This window comes from Heloderma suspectum, chromosome 3 (genome assembly GCF_057233095.1).
Source record: "Heloderma suspectum isolate Gila_16-S chromosome 3, 16-S_ref, whole genome shotgun sequence".
NCBI classification, from domain to species: Eukaryota; Metazoa; Chordata; class Lepidosauria; order Squamata; family Helodermatidae; genus Heloderma; species Heloderma suspectum.
The window spans coordinates 63,443,524-63,465,211 of NC_139460.1; the positions used below are offsets into that span (position 1 = coordinate 63,443,524).

The 21,688-nt window shown below is 46.3% G+C and overlaps 1 protein-coding gene across 2 annotated transcripts in view; it reads left to right on the forward strand.

The window, feature by feature from the left end:
• The first annotated feature begins 1,351 nt into the window (after positions 1-1,351).
• GPA33 (glycoprotein A33) overlaps positions 1,352-21,688 on the forward strand; it is a 34,407-nt gene continuing 14,070 nt past the window's right edge. The window contains exons 1-3 of one of the 2 annotated variants that reach the window (XM_084843448.1): positions 1,352-1,525; positions 16,279-16,433; positions 20,850-21,066. In XM_084843448.1, the coding sequence (XP_084699574.1) occupies positions 1,483-1,525; positions 16,279-16,433; positions 20,850-21,066 (415 nt within the window). In that variant the 5' untranslated portion in view covers positions 1,352-1,482. Of the gene's footprint in view, positions 1,526-12,209; positions 12,488-16,278; positions 16,434-20,849; positions 21,067-21,688 lie in introns of those variants that run through there. The other variant, XM_084843447.1, reaches the window with a different exon arrangement.

Here is a 21,688-nt window from a genome sequence, read left to right on the forward strand (position 1 = left end):
TGTGTGTACAATAACGGATACAGAAATGACCCATCCTCAGATTTTTCTAGTAATGGTGATGTCTTGGACTGCTTGTGTGCCAAAATGTCAGCATTGTAGATACTGTGAAAGCAGCGGTGGCTGGTACCCATTGAGGCTGGTGGGGCAGAGGACAGGGCAGAAGGCCATGTGTGGCACTTGAGCAAATGTATCTGGCTGTGTGTGTGGGGAGGATCTGTCTTCCACAAGTGGATGGGCAACAAGCAGGGTCACTGCCCCATTTGGCCCAAATATAGAACTACCTCTGTGTGAAAATATGTTAACATGTTTCATGGAGCAGAAATATATTTATATACAGCAGGATGGGCAAGTTGGCAAAGCCCTTGGATGCAACCCTCAGCCTAATTTCATGTGGCCTTCCACCTAATTTCAAAAGCCTTTTGTAAGCCATCACTTCAGACCTCTGGCAAGAACAATTTGTCCCACCCCAGCGTGGAAAAAGAGGGAGGGGTGAGAAAAGGGGGTGCCAGAAAGAGAGGGAGAGAGAGAAAAGAGGGTGACAGAAAGCAGCTTGGAGAGCTCCTTTAGAGTTCTGACTGAAACCCAGAGCGGATTCACTACCCACTGACATCAGAGCCACCAGCCTCCCTTGCCTACGCCTGATATACACAATAATAAGAGTGAGCTCTCTAAGGTGTGTGAGAGAGAACATGACCCACTGGCCCCTATTTAGGCACCTACAGGTGCTGTCTGAGGAAATCAAAGAGAAGCTAGGTCATCAGAAACAGAATGGTGATTTTCTGAGCTTTACTTATAAATGTCCGAAAGGCCGTGATTTGCAGCACTGTGGGTGTAGACAGTGGAAAATGTTTAGTACACAAAGTAACAACTGTGCTGAATAAACAGAGTATTGTAGCACATAGCTCAGTTTAGCAGAATGAACAGAAATTAGACCAGGGTGTCATGGATAATACCTAGCATTAAGGAAAGTGTTCTGATTTTTTTAATGGCTACAGCTTAAAGAGCAGCTTTTAACTATCACCAGAAAATAATAAAAATGAAATGCAGCGCTGGTGTCATCTTACTCACTTACTGCAAGGTTCCTTTCTTGGTATTTGTACTAGCATGTTCACCTGGATGTTTGGGATACCTTTTTGGTTCCTTTGTGTGTCCGTGTGCCATCAAGTATCAAGAAGGGTGGTTTGTTTGCTTAGGTGAGGGCAGGGCAAATTGAAAAGGCAGAGTAGTTTTCTTCAGTTAGAGAAAGATAAGAATACACACCTGATGGTGACACAGCTGTCATTCTTGTTAGAAGGGTGGGAGGGTGTGCAAGAGTGAAAGGGTAAGGGAGTGGAAAAAACAAGTACAGGACGGAAGTAGGTGAATAGTCCAAACTACAACTGGGAGGCAGGTCGTCCTTTCCTCAAATGTCAGAGAAAGCTTCACTTAATAACTGGATATTTGGCAACTGTAAAAAGGCTTGGGAGAGACAAAGGAGATGCCATGAGGGCGAACAAGGAGGCTACATTGTTTGTACTCAGTGCAGGTGAGTGGCACTAATATCCTACTAGTAGTATGCAAGTATGAGTTCAGCAGGGAGAAGGGCTACTTTGGGTGTTCCAGACAAGGAGGCTTTTATGGAGCCGTCACGCTGCCTCATTCACAGAATTTTATGGGTGTCTGGACAAAGGGCCGGCCCTAGGCACTTTGCTGCCATAGGTGGAGGAGAAGATGGTGCCCCCTTCAGTCCATGTACAGAAGCCAGCTGGACTGGCAGGTGAACCTTCCTGCAACACTGGCAAGGGGATAGTGTCTTCCATCACACCTGAGGCAACAGGTTGGTTTAGGTGGGGCAGGACAGGTTGTGTGGGATACACAGCTCTGTCCTCCAACAGAGGGGAACAGGCAGGAGTTCAGGAGGAACAGCCAGGTGGCTACCATCACTGCCCCCAACATCTGCTGCCTGAGATAATCATCCCACTCTGCCTAATGGTAGGGCCAGCCCAGAATCTTCCACTTGTTGTAACCCTCCTGAGTTTCCCTACTGCTTCTTCTCTTTTTTCTTACTATGCAAAACCTGTTAAGGAAGAAAATATCTAATAGTCACCCAGTGCCTTCTGATAGTTAGTGCTAGGACTCTTCCATCTGAAAGCACTCCTCTGCCTGAGACTACTTTGTCTAGTGTCTGTGGATTTCTCACAGTGCAAATCTCAGGTTTTGTAATGCAATAAAAGCACCGTGGTTACTAATGTGTAGCACAGGACCCAGGTGTCTTCCTTGAAGTATTTCTGTTACTGGGATATAGCATTTGCCCTGTACTCAATCCGCAATATTTTGCGATTGGGAAAATGTTATTTTTCCACCTGTGTGCTGATTCCTTTTGCAAGTGTTGCATGGAATGTTGATGCATCTGCGACTCACGGGCAGCTTTGACAAGGTTTCCAAGGCCAAGCAACATAACCCCCTCCCAGGCCCTTGCCATTTTGTGAATGTTTCCTTTTTAAATTTTTCTTTTAAATTATGTCCTCAGTATTAAGGGTTATCCCCATGGGCAGCAGTAGTACTGGACTGTTCGTCTAGAGCTAGACAAAAACAAAAATGTAAAAGTAGCAAGGCCACTGTGGCACACTGCTCTAGCAATACTTAATCATCCCAATTTGTTTACAATAGGTCAACATGGGGAAAGGAACAGTCTGAACTGGCTTCCCTTAACAGGTGAAGTCTGACTACTTAGGACTCTATATGAGAAAGAGAGAGAGAGAGAGAAGGGGGTGGCCCTGCCCACTACAGGCATGCTCCCCTTCTACTGCTGGCCCCGAACATATTACCTCTGAGGAAATGTGGCCCTTGAGGGGGGAAAGTTCCCCACTCCTGATTTGGGTTAATGGAGAGATCATGAGTGTATGAGGCTGCTTTATACTCAGTTAGACCATTGACTGGTCCATCTAGCCCAGTACTGTGTACTCCAGGGGTGGGCAGCATTTCCCCACCCCAAGGGCCACATTCCCTCAAGGGGCTGCATGGGTGGGTCTAGTGGTGGGCGGTGCCCCCATCTGCAGGGCTGGCATCAAGGGTAGGCATGATCAGGCACTTGCTGAGGGCCCACAACCCAGCAGGGGCCCACTGACAAAGGGCCCCTGGACTTGCTTCTTTTTATCATTGGAACTTGCTTGTTCACCTGTGTCTGATTCTGGCCCAGATAATGGCGGCGGCGGCGGTGGTGGTGAGGAGGGGCAGGATATGCCGCTGCCTGCTTGCTCATTGGCTCTCCGCCTGTCAAGCAAGCAAGTGGTAGCAATGATGAGAAAGAAGTTGGTGACAACGGTGTGAGAAGGTAGACTCATTGAGGGAGGTGGCCCATTGTGGGTGACTTGTCCAAGGGCCCTCCAAAACCCGGAGCCAGCACTGCCCCTCTGCCCCTCTCCACTCACACACACACACTCGCTCTGCCTCCCTCCACACAATTGCCTCCCCACTCACTCACAAGTATAATGGGGGGAGTGGAGGTTTGACCCGTCCCCCCTTCCCCGGGTTTTTTTTCCCTCGGGTGCTGGTGGGTTGGGAGCAGGAACTGAGGCAGGTTATGCCTGCCTCAATCCTGCTTGCCGTCATTCGAGCATATAGGAGCACCCCTGCTTCAGATGCTTGGCCCATTGTATGAAAATATTATATGTAGAAAATGAAACAAAGTATGCTACAGAGAAACCACAGACATTCAACAGGCTAAGCTTTCCGCATCACTGAACTCCATGCCAGGGAAAGCTGCACCTGTGGAATTTCTGATGGCACAAAGGCTTGGCTTAAAGAGGTGGTGACCTCACCTGGAATGTAAGAGAGTACATACCACTTAACTGTGTGATGATCAGAGTGAACACGATCACTGGCATGTGAGAAGCTTGGGATGATCAGCTATCATGTGATGAAACATAATTTCCCCATTTTCAGTTTTTAACATTTTCTTTTCATTCCAGTTATAACAATGGGGGTGGGGGGGGGGGGATGGCTGCAGTATGTTTTGACTGTGTTCTGTCATTAGAACTTTTAAAAGCTACTTGTTGAACTCTTGATACCGAAACAGTTCATTTGAATATTTGAAATAGTCAAATAACCAGTGTTGTATAATGGTTAGAGCTGCCTCCTTCAACCTGGTGCCTTCCAGTTGTATCGGACCACAAATCTCATCATCCCTAGCCAGCATGGCCCATGACTGTGCTGCCTAGAGGTGATGGGGGTTGAAGTCCGGGACATGTGGAGAGCACCAGGTTGAGGGAGGCTGGGTTAGAGAGTCAGAGAAAGGCAGGTGAAGCCCAGGTTAAAATCCCCACTCACTCATGAGGTGACTTTGGGCCAGTCACACATTCTCAGACTTTGATCCTCACAACAACCTCATACGGTTCAAAATGAAGGGCAGGACATCTTGTATGCTGCTCTGAGCTTGGGAGAAGAGCAGGATAAAAATGTCATAAAAAACAACAAAAAGGTGCTGGCTGGGGGATGTTGTAGTCCAACACATATGGAGGGCACCAGGTTGCAGAAGGCTGCTATAGCCAGTGGAAGCTGGTGGCTCCAATGTCCGTGGGGCAGTGAATCCTCTCCAGGTTTCAGTCAGAACAATAAAGAGCAATCCAAGGTGCTCCGCGATCCCCATGTGACCAAGGGTCTCTGGTCAAGCATACAGATTCTGTACATGCACAGCCTATGAATACATAGTTCAGGAGCAGAAACAGCAGGCTGTATGCCCCAGCTATGGGCTTCCAAGATTCAGGGGGGCCGAGAAAGTGATAAGTCAGATTCAGGTTCGCTTACAAGGAGACGTTTATTGAGTACTCACAGAGCACAGGCATACCCAATCGTTGGATCAGACAAAAACTCTGAACAAAGAACTGTGCTACAAGAAGATTTTTATATCATACATGTTATTCAGGCATAGCAGTGAGGTAATGTGACTGGTGCAAACATTACTTAGAGTTCATCTACCACTTTCCCAGCATAGCTTAGCAGTGCTTGGTAACATATTTGGCAGAAGCAGGACTATCAGAATTTTCTCAGCATAGACACCTGTGGCTTAGAATAAATATAGCTTCACTCCCAGGCACATCCTAGACTCTGATAAGATAACAATACCAGAGCTCGTTAGCATGGTATGTGCTGAGGGAGTGCTACAAGAAGTCACCCACAATGGGCCTTTGGACTCTTCTTATGAGCCAAGAGACCCAACCGCAAGGGATTGCAACTAATACTGAACCAAAGCAGAGAGCATTATGGGTCTCTAAGCATCTCTAAACCTACTATTAGCTTGCTTCCAGCCCTGGGGGCCTACCTAGGCATGAAGCCACTTGCCCTGAATTCCTTACACAGTTCCTTTTCCTGTGTGAAACAGACTATTGACTCTGGGCTCCTTCTCTTGCTGATGGATTTCCTTCAAGTATTACAGATAAATATTTAAACTAAAGTGTAGTCTGTTTTATATCCTTACAAAAGATATTCATTGAAGGTTATTGTGAGCTTTCTACACTCTCTTATTACTCTATGCCACATCACCCAGTTAATCCTCAAAGTGGCCCAAACAAGCTCGCACTTGCCCTGTCCTGAAAAAACCCTCTAACACTGCAATCTTATACATGTCTACTCAGAAGGAAGCCTCATTGAAGTCAATAAGTCTTACTCACCAGTAAGGGTGTATATAGGATTGCAGCTTAAGGAGCTGACTACACTCCTGTGCAAATGCATGTAACAGAACGCTTTCCCCCTTCCCCATAGCAGGGAGGGGGGTGGGAACAGAATGCTTAACTCTTTCAGTGCTGCAGGGCACACACAGGTCTGCTCACACCATATCCTTCCAGCTTCTAAAGCAGAGGTGTAGAATCTCAGGGCTGGGAGCCCCAATCCAGCCCTTTGCAGTTCCCTCAAATTTCCACACCCCTTCCTTTGACCCCACCCTTTCCCCCAACCACCAATTGTTTGGTGGTTTCCCAGCTTTTGTGCAGTTTTCCCGCATTCTAAAAGGCTGAAATGCCTCTCCTAAGGTAGTAAGACCTTTAAGCTAAGCTTGCTGGTATTATGTTATTTTGGCCCTGCCCTATTTTGCCTTTGGCCCCACCCACCACTGGAATGTGGCCCCCAAGAGTTTCTCTGAAATGGAAATCAGCCCATGGGCTGAAAGAGGTTCAACATCCCTGTTCTAAAGGGATAGTGGTGGGAATGGGACAACACATGGGGAGGATCTGGAGCAGAGGAACAGCAGGTGGGGAAAGGGTTAAGCAGCCTCTCCTCATGACTCCCTCCCAAGGCTGTTTTTCTTTTTTAAAAAGAGTGATGTTGGAGCTCCCTTACCTTTACTTATAGTTAGCCTCTGCTTCACCCTAGGTGTTTTGAGACACAGGCAAGCCTTTCTCAGGCCTCTGCTTCCTGGGGAATCCTAGACCTTTCCATGTGGATTTTATAAAACAGGTGTAATATTTAAATGATGATATATAGGTTATCACCCTGCCACCATCCCTATTTTGATGGGATTTGATAGGAATCCTATCACTGCATTTGCTGGCTTTAAAGTGATTAGATCAGGCTTCTGTCTTTCTAAACATGGCCAAACCCCAAACCCAACTTATTTCAGATTTCTAGCTTATTTTCTCTTGCTTGCTCAACTGAAGGTTTGTTGTTGTTTTAAACAAGCATCAAGGGTTAGCAATGTGATGAGCATCACAGGAAGAAAAGGGAAAGGAATACAATAGATTCAGAAGAAAGCATGGCAGCATCTAAGAAAACAGGGAGTTGTCAAAGCCCAGGAAAAATGCAGCAATTATGCTTTGTTCTAGAGGATCTTGTAGTGTTGGAATGGAATTACAAGCCAGTCACAGAATGTCAGTACAAGAGAGGAGGTAAAAGAGGAGGCATCGAGGAAATTAACCCATTGCCTGCCTGTTGCCAAGTAAACCAGGCAGGTAAACCCCGTTAACAAAATGATGCATGAAGCACAAGCCAGGCCAGGCCTTCCGAAGTACATCAACAATAGTGGCTGCTGCTGCAGGCCCACTTTCCTCCTTGACTGTGTCAACTGCACGACTTCATTAAAGACTGCCAACTCCACGGTTGTTGCAGCCTCCAATTAGTGTGTCACCTTGCATCGACTGCTGGGAGTCGCTGGTACACAACTCTGCTTTTGCAGACTGTTTCTTCTGTGGTGTTTCTTCCTATGTGACTCAAGGGCCAGATCGGTCCCCGCTGCATGGCAAATGTCACATGTGTGAGTTTAGAGTTGGGAAGAGTAGGGGACCCACTACAGCCCACTTTTTCTCGCCTTAAAAAGGGCAACCTTCAGTCAACCAGAGTCAGGGTCAGCCCATGACATTTTGCTGCCTGAGGCAAGCGACAAAATGGTGCCCCCTTCCATTCCATGTAAAAACACTGACTGGACTGGTGGTTGAATCTTTCTTCAGCACTGGCAATGGGGCAGCATCCTTCACTACACCTGAAGGCAGCAGGTTAGGTAAGGGGGCGCAGGGCAGGCAGTGTGAACCCACAGCTCTCTTCTCCAACTCCTTGCTGCCACCTCCCAGCATCTGCTGCCCAAGGCAATGGCTTCACTCTGCCTAATGGTAAGGCCAGCCCTGACCAGAGTGCTGTGGCATGAGTAAGGACACAGGAGGCCTAGCTTCCATGCCTCAAGAGAAACATCAGAAGCTGCCTTATACCGGGTCAGACTGCCCATCTAGCCCAAAACAGTCAGTCAGCCGCTCTCCATGTCTCAGGCTTTCCCATCACCTGCTACTCAATCCTTGTAACTGGAAGTGTCAGGGACTGAATCTAGGACTTTCTGCATGGAAAGCATGTCCTCTACCACTGAGTCATCATGGTACTTCCCTTTTGGAGATCTGTGAGAGAAGATACAACCAGAGGGATGAGTTACGCTACATTCCCCAGAAAGCTGAGAATTCCCCTGATTGCAAATGTGGCTCTGGTCAACGGCAAATTTGGGCTATATATTCTCTCAGCTTTGTATCTGACTCCTAAGTATGTTAACTCAGGAATCAGTCACAATGAGTTCAATGGGGCATAGTCCCTGTAAGTATGCACAGAACTGCAGCCTTAGTTTTGCTTTAATTTCTGGCCTGTATATCTGTTGAGAAAAAAACACCAAGGCTAGTAGGAGCAAGGTAGAAGCACTGTCAGCCATCCCTTGGTCCCAAAAGCCCTTGTCTTTATTTCAGCTAAATCCTCCATTAGGTGAGAGAAGCTCCCAGGTTACCTTGGTGACAGAACAAACACAGCTTTTCAATAGGTTCCTGGTGTGTATGGGGTTTTTAAACACCTCCCCCCCCATTTAAATTTCTGGGGGGAAATTCTCCAGCTTGTGCTTCCATTTTCTCTGAAGGTATTTCTCTCTTTCCCTCCCTCCTTCCCTCCCACACTCCCTCTCCCTCTGAAGGCTGGTCTTATGACCTGATTATGAACCGAAACCTGGAAGAACCAGTTTCTCTGGCACGATTGAGCTACCTCACATAATAATAATATACACTGCCAAAAACAAAAACCTCGTGGGCACTCTTGCTTGCTTGCCTCCTGCTGAGAGTCTAAGCCCCGTCCACTGGCAGCAAGCTGGCATTCTCTTCGGATAGAAGGACCATCCTGGAAGTTGAATAGGTGCCTTGAGGGTGCAGGTAAACATGCCAGTTGAGGATCATATAATTGGAGAGGGTCTTGTAGGTCATGCATTCCAGCCCCTGCTGAATGTAGGAAATCCAGAGCATCCCCAACAGATGCCTACCCAGCCTCTGCTGGAAGATCTCCAGTGAGGGAGAGGCTGTTGGTTCCAATGTCAAATTGTTCTTACCCTCACGAAGTTTCAAGGGTGTAAAAGGGATGGTGGGTAGAACCAGCCACATAAAATGCATGCCTGCGTTAGGTGTCAGTTAAGTGTCGTGCCAATGAACAGAGGACCTTGTCCTCTTGTAGTCATTTCCTGCTTGAGGACAGAATGCACTTTATTGCCATGACTCAATGATCTTGTTAAAATAGAAAGAAGAAAGGACATCTGAGATCAGAAGGAGGCAAATCATGAATGAAACTGAGCTCTGCACAGATCCTTTCTTACCCTCCTTGGTGTTTTATTCTATCTATTCACCCAACATCTCATGCACAGACTACACTGCCTGATCTAGAATTTGGAATGCTAAGGTTCTGAGCCTCATAAAGCACCAGGCCCTTGCGTGGCTAATGGGAAAAGCTGAAAACACATGTAAATTCTTCTTTTGAGAGGTATGGCAAGAACAAGGGCCAGGAAACTACCCCAAAGCCTGGTGGCGATGACACAGTTATTTTGATCCTTTGAACCCTCATGAGGAAAACACTGGAAATGTTCTCAGAGTTGCATGGAGCCCTGTTTATGTGGTTGCAATTTTGGGCACTGCCACGTCACAAAAAAGAACATTCAATTCCTTGGGAAGGGCCATGGTAACTAGTGGTGTTGAGGTAAATTTTGAAGTGTAGGCATTTATCATGACAGTCCTTATAACCATGACCAAAAGGAGAGTCCAAAAGTTTAGGTGGCTGTATTGATCCATATCAACCAACTACTTCTAGCAGTTTTCATCTCCACCTGGAACAGGCCTTTTGTAAAGCTTAATTGCCCATTCAAGAGCAAGCCACCCCCAAATACTGAGACACTGGAATGAAACAGTTTGGCAGCGCTGTCATCTAGATCTCCAGAACAGGCCCATAGTAAGGGGTGGGCTAGGCTGCCTCCCTAAAGTTTCTGTGCCCTCCTAAATTTTTATCACAAACAAATAATTAAAAAGAGGTTACAATTTTGTCTTTAAAAGGCCTTCAAACAAGATGAACTGCCGCCCTACGTTTTTGGCATTTCCCCCCCACCCCCAAACTTTTAGGCTGGCTATAGGCCTGCTCCAGAATACTTGGGTGAATGAATTATTCCAAGACAAAACAGCTAGTGTGGAAGCACCCTCAGACAGCAAATGTCGCAGTGCAAACCCTTAGTAGACACAATCTCAGATGTCTCTCCCCTCCCTTCAGGGCTGTCCATGACAGCCATAGGTATGCATTCACAAGTGATGCCTATGTACCACCCATTCAAATGTTGATAGTGTTGTTAGGTCATACACAAATGCAAGAGAATTCAGACTTGCTCAGGGCTGCACTAACTTTGGTACCTTCTGTTTTTAGGAGGGTTGTAGCTCACACTGGTGCAGCCAAGGCTGAGCCTCATAACCACACAGAGCAGCAGGTGGGGGCAGCAGTCGCTCCATTTTGCTCCTGTAGTTATGATGGTGCTATGATTTAAGTGAGTTTAAAATGCATAGCTCCACTCTTTAATATTGAATGATGTACATGTCCGCCTAAACTATTTACTCATTTCTTGGAAGTTAACTTATGGTCAGTGCAAATGGATTTTCCAAGCTCTCTTGACAGCCAAAAGACTGATATTACAATATTAGAAGGATAAATGTTCACCTCCTATAGTGCAATGGATTGAGGACTTAACAATGCTATCAGCATTTAAACAGGTGGTATATAGGCGCCACTAGCAAGTGGATAAATACACAGATAGTTGGTCTGCTTTTCTTGAAGCTTATGCATAATCCCCTGTTGTTGTTGTTGTTGTTCTAGACTGTTGTATTTCATGGAAGACTGATATTTCTATGCATGTAATTTCTTGTGTTCCCCCCCTTTTTTTTGCACGATTTGTTTTTGTTTTGTTTTGTTTTGTTAAAATCACAATAAAAAAAGATGAATAACTAAAATGCAAAACTCCATATGCTCAGAATGTTTTTAAAATCAGGGTTAGGAACATAGGAAGCTGCCTTATACTGAGTAAGACCATTAGTCTGTCTAGTATTGTTGACACTGATTGGCAACTGCTCTCCAGGGCTTCAGACAGGAATTTTTCCAGCCCTACCTGGAGATGCTGGAAACTGAACTCAGGACCTTCTGCATGCAAACCATGTGTTCCATCACTTGTCTTGCAGTTCTGACGGTTTAGTTGCTGCTGTTGTTTTAACATATTGGGAACGTAGAAGGAGTTATAAAGCATGAAATGGTGGTTGTGGGGTGGGAGGTAGAGAAATGTTCATTGCAGGCTTTACAACTCAGGTAATACACATGGCTGTCTAATGGGGGACCCCATCACGCTGTTAAGTCCAGGCTCTAAAATTACATAGCTGTACTGCTAGTAGCTTGCGGTATGGTCAGTGAGTCTCAGGGAAAAGGGTGTGTGAAAGAGCACGCTGCTGGATGGCTGGAGAAGAGGCAGCTTTTTTCTAGTGCAGTTGTTGCCCTAACTGGGAGATGGGTTGTTGTCTGTCCCCTTCCCCTGCAGCATTAGCACCTATAACAGGGTATTAGGAAGAGGGCTTCCTTCCCTTCCAGTTTGTCTAGATTAGGGGTGAGGAACCGATTTCAGCCTGAGGGCCAAATTCAATTTCAGAGAAGCTCTTGGGGGCCACATTTCAGTGGTAGGTGAGGCTGAAGGCAAAGGGGGCGGGGCCAAAATTATCAGCATATTATTTTAGCAATCCTGTGCAGATAGGCGGCCGCCTCTGAACTCAGAGGTAACTGCCTATCCAATGCACAGGGGGAGGAGCGCAGAGGGCATCATCGCCTCCGCGTTCCAGCCACCCTGCATTCACGGCCAGACATCCAGTTTCGGCTGTCTAGCCATGGGACGTTGGAGCACGGGGTTGGGGAGTCCAGATGACACATAGGAAGTATTGCACCGGCACTTCTGCACTCCCCGCCCCTCCCTGCCCTGGGAATGACCCCTTTTGTCCTACTCCATGTTGCTCTTACAAGCATGGAGCCTGGGGACATTCCGTGCTGCCTACAAGGCGGTTCTCCAGGAACCGACCTTGGAGCTTGGGTTCTGAGCTTGGTTCCCAGAAACCGACCAATCTTATGGCCATCTAGCCGCTGTCTAGCAGCCATAGGATTGCGCTCTAACGCTCCTACTGCCACTAATGAAGCCTTGCTACCTTTTAGAATGCGGGGTGAGCGGGGGATTGTACAAAAACCATGAAACCACCAAACAATCAGTGGGTGTGGGAAAGCAGGCATGGCCATCTGGGGAGCCCCAGAGGGTCAGATTGGAGCCCCAGGTGGGCCAGATTTGGCCCCTGATCTAGATGAAATGAGGGCTGCTGCTTCCCTTTTCAGATGAACAAAGTTCAGGGGTGGAGCACATGCTTTGCATGCTGAGGGTCCAAAGTTCAGTCCCTGGAACATTCATTTAAATAACTAAATACTACTAATAAGAAAGATCAGGTAGGAGGTGATGAGAAAGACCTCTGCCTGAGACGCAGGAGAGTGGCTGCTGTGGGATAGATGGATAAGTAGGCTGAGCTGGGGCTGATCTACATGAGGGTTTATCAGTGGCATTGCGATGCCTGACTCACTGGCATATCCCTCAGTACTCCATTGTTTCCCAAAGTACTGCTGCGATGGGCTCTCATGGTGCTTGCAGTTTCTATGCACTACAGAGACGTGTGTTCCAACCTAGGTAGGCATAGCTTTAAAGTTTTCCCCACCCCACCACTGTCTTTCCCCTCCTCTTATTCCCTGCCTTGCCTTGCACTGTTTTTAATGGGATTCATGGGCAAGAATTCAACCCCTGCCCCATGCCCTCTTCCTTTCTCACTCACTTTTGCATGTTGCTGCCCAGCAAAATGGCCCCTCTCTACTGCCATCACCAAGGAAAGAGCAAGGAAGAAGCAGAGAATAAAAGGAGGAGAGAAACCGGGGGTGGGGGGGGGGGTTGATGGCAGTGCCAAGGGGCCATTTTGCAGGGCACAGCTGTGTGAGAGCCACAAAGAATGGAAGAGGTGAATGGGGGTCCCTTGCCAGCTGGCATGCCAAAGACATAAGCAGAGGAGGAGGAGGAGGCTGAGGCAGCTCAAAGGCAATCCCTCCCCCAATCGTTCTCCTCCCCTGTGATTGTGCGTGCGTGTGTGTGTCTACTTTTGACTGTGGAAGTACATTGGAGTGGGGCTCTGAATTGCCATACAAGTTATTTTTAAACCTCTGTTGCTGTGCACCATCAAAGGTGCACATGCTGTCAGCTCAGTTAAAAGGAAAGGAAACTCCTCCAACTTCTCCCACCATTGCATTTGTGTACAACACTCAGTCACTTTAGAAACACAGTGGATGCTGTGCTGTATTCACCACAGCAATTATTCTGTTTTTCAGAAATACCAGCATGGTGATGCCTGACACACGAAAGGAGTTCTAGTTCTAGATCCTGCCTTGGTATCAGGCTGCTTGCTCTGTTCCTCTTACAGGGCCACTGGGGAAGGGGGAAAAGACTAAGGCTTTTGCAAGAGAACAGTGAAGGGTAATCTGGTGCCTCTTTAAATTCTGAGTGCTTCCGCATTAGTTCCTTAATCTGGAATAGTCATCGTTTGTTCGCACAATTTTTGCGCATGTGTTGCCAACTGTGACAAACTTCTACATCCTGAATAGACCAACAGCGCCCTCTAGCGTGTCTACAATTAGAATACTTTTCTGGAAGCGGGCAGGCAGATAGATATCTTATTATTTTTCTCAAATATACATCCTTGGGTTAATCCCCTTTCCACAATAACTCATCTGCTATAAACTGGCTGGTACTTTTATAACATAAGGTTAGGGTGCAATCCTATGGCTGCTAGAGAGCGGCTAGACAGCCATAGGATTGTTGGGTTTCTGGGACCTGACCTCAGAGCTCATGCTCTGAGGTCAGTTCCTGGAAAACTGCCTTCCTGCCCCCTCCCCCGTGGCCTCGTAGGTGGCGCGGATCATCGCTGGGCTCCATGCTCAGGTGAGCAGCATGGAGTGGGGCAAAAGGGGGCATTCCCGGGGGCAAGGAGGGGCAGGGAGTGTGGAAGCGCCCATACGGTGCTTCCTATGCATTGTCCAGCCTTCCCCCCCCACTCCAAACTTCTGCAGCTAGACAGCCAAAATTGGCCGTCTAGCCATGAGTGCAGGGCGGCTGGAGCGCGGAGGAGAAGATCCCCTCTGTGCTCTACCTGCCCTGCATTGGATAGACAGTTGCCTCCGAGTTTGGAGGCAGCCACCTCTCCACATAGCATTGCCCCCTTAGAATTATTGAGGAGGTGAGAGTAACCTCTGAATAATTTTCTGATTGGCTAGTAAGATGACTTACATCAGAAATGGAGCTTCTCTTACAACTAGTCAAAACAACAATCTGTTTCCACCAAAGTCTTAAATTCCCATAAATAGGTGAAGTGTTACCTCACAGTTTGCCTCTTGGAACTATGTATGTTCTCTCTCAAATGATCAGCTTTGCAATGAACCCTACATACAATCTGAAACCTAAACGTCTAGTCTAGTAGGTAAAATGTACTAGCTAAATTAGATTGATTATGGGTGCAACCTTATGCATGTTTAGACAGAAAAAAATCCAACAATTCTTAGCATTCCTCAGCCAGCCATGTTGGCTGGGGAATCCTGGGAGTTGTAGGACTTTTTTTCTGTTTAAACATGCATAGGATTGTGCCCTAAATTTATTTTTATTTGCAATTCATTCTCTCTGTGTGTGTGTGTGTGTGTGATTGTGATTGTTGTCTTTGCTTTCTCTGCCCCCCTCTGCTTTCCAAATACACTTATTTTATACCTTGACGTTTAGCTGTATTTTTTCTTACTAAAATTTGTCCCATGTTCTAAGACTGCATGGTTGTTAAGATACTCTCTTGGGTTGCAAAGATAGTTTTTCAAAGTTTCTAAAGTTTTCTTATTCTGAGGGCTTTGCTAAAGTAAATCCAAAGTGCCTTCCTTCTTATTTTTTTCCCTTCTATTGCTGGGCTGAAGGGAGGGGATGTAGGAAACAGAGCTTAGAAATTCCCCTAGCAGCTGGACAGTCAGAGTATTCAGGTGAGGATCAGCCTGTGGTGGGAGCTTACAATTATTTTTTGGAAGGAACCCTTACAAAAGGGGGTCTGTCCGTAATGGAATTCCCCCCCCATCACACCAACCGTTGTTTTTTTCCGTTGACCACTGACATTTTTCGCAGTTGATTTGTGACTACTTTTTCCCACTTAAACTGTAACTGCAGTGCCAGCCTGTCCAGTTGGACATGCAAAATGCTACTGAGGCTTTCCAGTGTCTTTAGGAGGGGAGACTTACATTACTGGTTTCCTCTTTTTCTTCTTTTAATAGCTCTCTTTTACAATAACAGAAGGAGAAAAATGAGACAAAACTGATAATTAAAGTCCTCCTGTGGGGGGAACAAGAAATGACTCATTAAGGGGCAATAATGCCGGGGTCAGGCTGAGCAGGAATCAGTTAGAGGCAGAAGCCAGAAGAAGGAAACCACAACTAAAATTGCAGGGGATCTTTCATGAATGGGACTTAGAGAAGGACCCTAGACATGTGGACAGGCATTGCTGGATAAAACAGTGCTGTATTAAGCTCTCTGTGGAACCACCATTTTAATGCTGCTTCTCTTTGTGTGTGGAAAAGCAATGCCTTAATGGTGCTAAAGGGCAATAGTGTGGGAGCAACCTAGGTTAGGTGTGACAGACATGCCTGGGATCTCTGTTGCCTGAGCTGAGACATTGTTGACGGATGTAGGAGCTGTATTCTTCCAAGGCATTTTCTTGAGGTTGAAGTGGCTTTTGGTGCAACTGTGAGTGAAAGGGAAAATACATGAGCAAGTTAAAGCCCAAATTCTCACCTACCATATAAGAGCGCTGTTCAAACCCAAGAATGGTTCAATGCTTCCAAATCGATAATCCTGCATCCCTGGCTACACTTCTGTTAGCCTTCTTCAACCTGGCACCCTTCAGATGTGTTGTATTACAACTGCCACCACCCATGTCAGCATATCCAGGTTGTTGTTGGCTGACACCCAAGTTATTGCCTTCGAAAGTAAGAACTGCAGGAGGATGACTTCTGAAGAGTCAGGTTGTATGACCGTAATGTTCTGTTGTGGGTTCCCCCTCTTAACATACCTCCTATTGCGAGCTTAGCTAGCTGGGTTGCAACAGAGCTGTGTTGTGCATCCTTCCTAAAGCAGCAACTGACCTGGTAGGCATACACCAAGAGCACCTGATATCCCCCTTCTCCTAAGTGGTCATGACCCTAGTCTGGACTGGCTTCCAAAGTCTTCCTCATGATAGGAATAGTCCTTGAGCAAACAAGGAAGTGAGATGGCAGAAGCTGCAGATACAGCACAGACTTACTTGGTACTTTTGTAGAGTGTCCGATCTAATTTATTTCAGTGCCTGCTAGTTTTACCAATCAAGGTGACAGAGATCAACATGAACTTTCTGCCCTCCCCTTTCCTCTCTTCAGTTGTGGCAGCTGTTCATGCCTTGACAGTAGAAACACCTCAGAAGAAAGTGGAAGCAACAAGAGGAAAGAATGCCACCCTACAATGCCGCTTCCAGACCATTGTTACTGATCGAATGATGGGAGATATCATTGCCTGGATAAAAATAAATAAAGAGGTAGGCAGTTATGGTGTATGACATTTTCATGAGTTTCTGCGGGGAAAAATAAGACTGTGTTGAAGAAACAGGTGTGTCAAGGAAACAGAGGAATATCTCTTGGCCTCTGTTAGGGCCAAACTACATTCTTCAAATCTTCCCTCAGTGTAAGCGTGAGTGGCTCTGATTCAGGTTGGACCATGGTCCTCCAAGAGGGGGAATTTAAGCTTTCTCCCCTGCCCCCTTTTCATTCTTTCACACCCACATCCACGGCAGCGTTGGGGGTTACTAAAAGACAACCCGTCAATGGAGACGTTTTCCCTTTTTAACCCCCCCCTTGGGGGGATACGGGTGGAATCTCGGGATGAAAACTAGTAGGGTGGAGGAAAGCTTAAATCCTGCCCTCCCAGAGCACCATGGTCCCAATCCAAATCAGGGATGCACGTGCTCACACTTAAATAAATAAGGCAATGTTGCATAGCTCTGCTATCATGTATAGTTTGGCCCTCCAAGACTGAACTTTCAAGGGTTCATTTGGCCTTGGCTGCAAGAGTAAGAAGGCAGATTGAGGCCCAGCATCTGCTGTAGTCTCAGACATGGACAATGAGTTTGGCCTCAATCCCACACCAGTCAGTGGCAGCCAGTCATGCTTAGCGAGTAACAACTGGTGGCTCCAGATGTGGGAACACATCTCCACTTATAAAAAGATGCATCCAGTTCAGTGTAGCCTAGGTGAATATCATGATGTGGATGGTGACTGCTGAAAATCAAGTCCACCTGTGCTCAGTGGGGCTTACTCCATGGTTGCAGTCATATAGTCCAGTCCTGTGCATGATGACATGGGTCTCCTTCACATGGGGCTTTTATCCTGCTATGGAGATTGCTTACTCACAGAAGTTTGCAGGTCCTATACACGACACAGCCCTCCTCCAGGGAACCTCCCGCTCTTTGTGAGCTCTATTGCGTTGTTTTCCATGATGATGAAAGTATGGCATGTTCCTTCCACCCACCATGGAGTTGATATCAATGTGGGTATACTGTTTAAAGTCGCTTTTATTGCAAATAAAACAACAGTGCCACCTAGTGGTGTTGTAATGAAACACATAGAAGTTTAGGTTTTTTTAAAGAAGCCACGTGGAAAAGACCCAATCTAATCCCACAAAGATTCCAGAAGAAGAAGCCCCGGTAAAGTGCAGGATTTTTAGCCTTGTGTGATAAAGGCCATGGAAGAAGCCTCACTGAGTGAAAATGGGGCTCACTCCAAAGTTGTGCAGTTGCAGGCATTGTCTGAGATGCTTAAGAGACCATAGAAAAGGCTTGATTGTTTGGAGATTGTTTGGAGATGACACATCAGTGGAAATACATTACTCTGGTTTTAGAACCCTTTTATTTCTCTTTGGGCGCAATCCTATGCATGTTTAGACAGAAAAAAGTCCTACAATTTCCAGCATTCCCTGGGATATAGAATCATAGAATCATAGAATAGTAGGGTTGGAAGGGGCCTACAAGGCCATTGAGTCCAACCCCCTGCTCAGTGCAGGAATCCAAGTCAGAGCATCCCTGACAGATGGCTGTCCAGCCTCGTCTTGAACGCCTCCAGTGTGGGAGAGCCCACCACCTCCCCAGGTAATCGGTTCCATTGTCGTATTGCTCTAACAGTCAGGAAGTTTTTCCTGATGTTCAGCTGGACTCTGGCTTCCTGTCACTTGAGCCCATTATTCCGTGTCCTGCACTCTGGGATGATTGAGAAGAGATCCTGGCCTTCCTCTCTGTGACAACCTTTCAAGTACTTGAAGAGCGCTATCATATCTCCCCTCAGTCTTCTCTTCTCAAGGCTAAACATGCCCAGTTCTTTCAGTCTCTCTTCATAGGGCTTTGTTTCCAGTCCCCTGATCATCTTTGTTGCCCTCCTCTGAACCCTCTCCAGTTTGTCTGCATCCTTCTTAAAGTGTGGTGCCCAGAACTGGACACAGTACTCCAGATGAGGCCTAACCAGTGCTGAGTAGAGGGGAACTAGTACTTCCCAGGATTTGGAAGCTATGCTTCTATTAATGCAACCCAAAAGAGCATTTGCCTTTTTTGCAGCCACATCACATTGTTGGCTCATATTCAGCTTGTGATGGACAACAATTCCAAGATCCTTCTCGCTTGTAGTGTTGTTGAGCCACGTATCCCCCATCTTGTCACTCTGCATTTGATTTCTTTTTCCTCGGTGCAGAACTTGGCATTTATCCCTATTCAATGTCATTCTGTTGTTTTCTGCCCAGCGCTCCAGTCTATCCAGATCACTTTGAATTTTGTTTCTGTCTTCCAAAGTATTAGCTATCCCGCCCAATTTGGTGTCATCTGCAAATTTGATCAGCATTCCCTGCACCTCCTCCTCCAAGTCATTAATACAAATGTTGAAGAGCACTGGGCCCAGGACTGAGCCCTGCGGTACCCCACTCATTACCTCTCTCCAGTTTGAGAAGGTCCCATTGATAAGCACTCTTTGAGTCCGATTCTGTAGCCAACTGTGGATCCACCGGATCGTTGTTTCATCCAGCCCACTTTGAGCTAGTTTGTTCATCAGGATATCATGGGGCACTTTGTCGAAAGCTTTGCTGAAGTCGAGGTATATGATGTCTACAGCATCTCCACAGTCCACAAGGGAGGTTACTTGATTAAAAAATGAGATCAAAAATGGGATATAATTTCATAGCTGGGGAATGCTGGGAGTTGTAGGACTTTTTCCTGACTAAACGTGCATAGGATTGTGCCCTAAGTATCTTTGCCTTCCTTTCCTACCCACTGATGGGACCCATAAAAAATAAACAAATGATATCCACATACCTTCTGCGGGATTTCTTTCTTTCTTGCTATTTTCCAAGAGGCGAGATTATGGGCTAATCTCCCTTCAGCTTGCTGAAAGTCCATTGGAGGTTTTAAAAGTTTTTCTTAGAGAATACTTGAAAAATCCCTTTAGGTTTTTTTTTTTAAAGAAAACTAAGGGAGAAAAACCCTAATGGGTGAAGTCTTCCCCCCTGACCACTTCTCAAGCGCTTGCCTTTGAGAAAGTGGATGTAACTGGGAACAGCAGAGAGGACGTCCTACCCTTTCTGTAACTAGAAGGAATGCACCTGCCAGGAAGGATGGAATCTGTAGTTTTTCCTATTTTCTAGATCGAGTTGTGATTTGTGAGGAAGAGAACATTTCATATCTCATGCTCTCTGGCAGGAAATGACAATCCATTTGAGAGCCCCTCAAGTCTTCTCCTTCTTTCTGCTCACTCCCAGATTCAGAGAGGTTTGGGTCTGGCTCAAGATGGAGTGAAGCTTTTCCAACTGGGAGGAGTTTTAAGTTCCTCCAGTTCTGCGTTTGCCATCAGCATAATGAAGGACACTTCCATGAGCAGATGCCCCCATCATGGAAAAGGAGAAGGAATTGGATAGGGGAGCCAGGCTCTACTTGATCATAGTGACAAGCTCTTCCATACAGAAGGAAAGGTTAAAATGTGAAGGGGGAAAAAGCCAAATATAAACAACTACAAGGAAAAAAGGGTGTGGGAAGATAAAAATGCCCATCAGACAGAGCAAATAAAAACAAATGCAAGAAGGTTGAAAAGTGATGGTAACCCCGCCCCCACACACATTTGTCTTTTGCACATATATGCCGTTAGGAGGAGAGAGCTTAAAAAGCACTTGAACTGAACAATACGATCTTATATATGTCTATTCTGAAGTACATTCCATTAACTTTAATTGGATTAACTCCCAGGTATGTAGGTACAGGATTGTAGCCTACGGTAAGTGGCAAGTGTGAAATTTGCAACCCTTGAGAACTGAGTGAAGCTAGAAGCCTCTGTAGAATGAGAGGGTGTGGAAAAGGAGCCCAAGAGGGTCTCTGCATGTATAATTTATTTAATTTATACCCTGCCTTTCTACCAGGAAATGGCACCTAAGGTGGCCAATAATAAATGCCAACATTTAAAATAAAAACATAATTAAAACAATAATAAAACAAATACTTTAAAACACGGTTAAAACAACAACAGCAACACAAGATTAAAAGACTGAAAACAGCACCCAACCCAACAGACCAGCTTACATGCCAAAGCCTTGCTTGAATAAAAATGTTTTTGCCTGCCGGTGGAAGGACAACAGAAAGGGAGACAACCCAGCTGCCCTCGGAAGGGAAGAAAGGATATCTACTAAAGAAAGGATGGAGGACAGACATTAAGGCTGCTGCTTGTATTCGGATAGATCTGGAAAGAACCCTGGAGCCCAGTGGAACATTTGAACTTTTACAGATTTCAGTGGCAAGGCAGCATATCCATTTAAAAGACAGTGAAAGGCTGGGTCTTCTCCTTAGTATTTCATGCTCAGAATACTGTCATGCCAAGCCAAATATCTGTGCCACAATAATGGTTTCAAATTGACACTTTTCTCTCTTGTCTAGGAAGAAGAATTTGTTAACAAGCGACTTGATAATGGAGAAGTGTATGCAATAGAAAGTTACAAAGGCCGCGTGGGCTTCTCTGGCAATACAAACAGTAATGATGGCAGCATCACCATAAGTCAGCTGACCATGGATGACAACGGGACATACGCATGTTCAGTCCGTCTTCTTCAGGATCCCCCCATGAAATTTGCAAAAATGGAACTTTTGGTCCTTGGTGAGGCATTCTGCCTTTTGTATCAGTACCAGCCCCATATCTTACTTAGTTCAGTAGCACATTTACAGCAAACAGGAAATCGCACCTGCAATGATGGGGAAGTACTCTGCTTCCTAGAAGAATACTGATTCTGTATTGCAATGTGAGGCAGCCGCATGCAGTTATTCTAGATCAGTCTTCCCGAACCTGATGCCCTCCAGATGTTTTAGACTACAACTCCCAGGGTTCCTGGCCATTAGCCATACTTGCAGGAGCTGATGGGAGTTGTAGTCCAAAACATATGGAGGGCACCAGGTTGGGGAAGACTGTTCTAGATGAAATTATTATGTCATGCTTGTACTATAGATGAACTTGGGGCCTGTTTCCGCGAGCAATTACTCCAAACTGGCTGTGTGTGGAGGTTGTTAGGGATACATGATGTCATGGCCAGTCAGCAGCCACCCCGGGCGCTTATCAGGGAAAAGCTGGCTTTCCTGAGACTGCTTAAAGTCCGATTCTTTTCCTCAAGTCAGGTTCTCCCTGGTATAGTTGCTGTGTGCTCCAACCCCCGCATTGACCTCAGGTATGCTAGCCCTGCCCAGGGGTGTTCCTTTCACCCCAGCCCCTGACAAGAGGTGTTTCC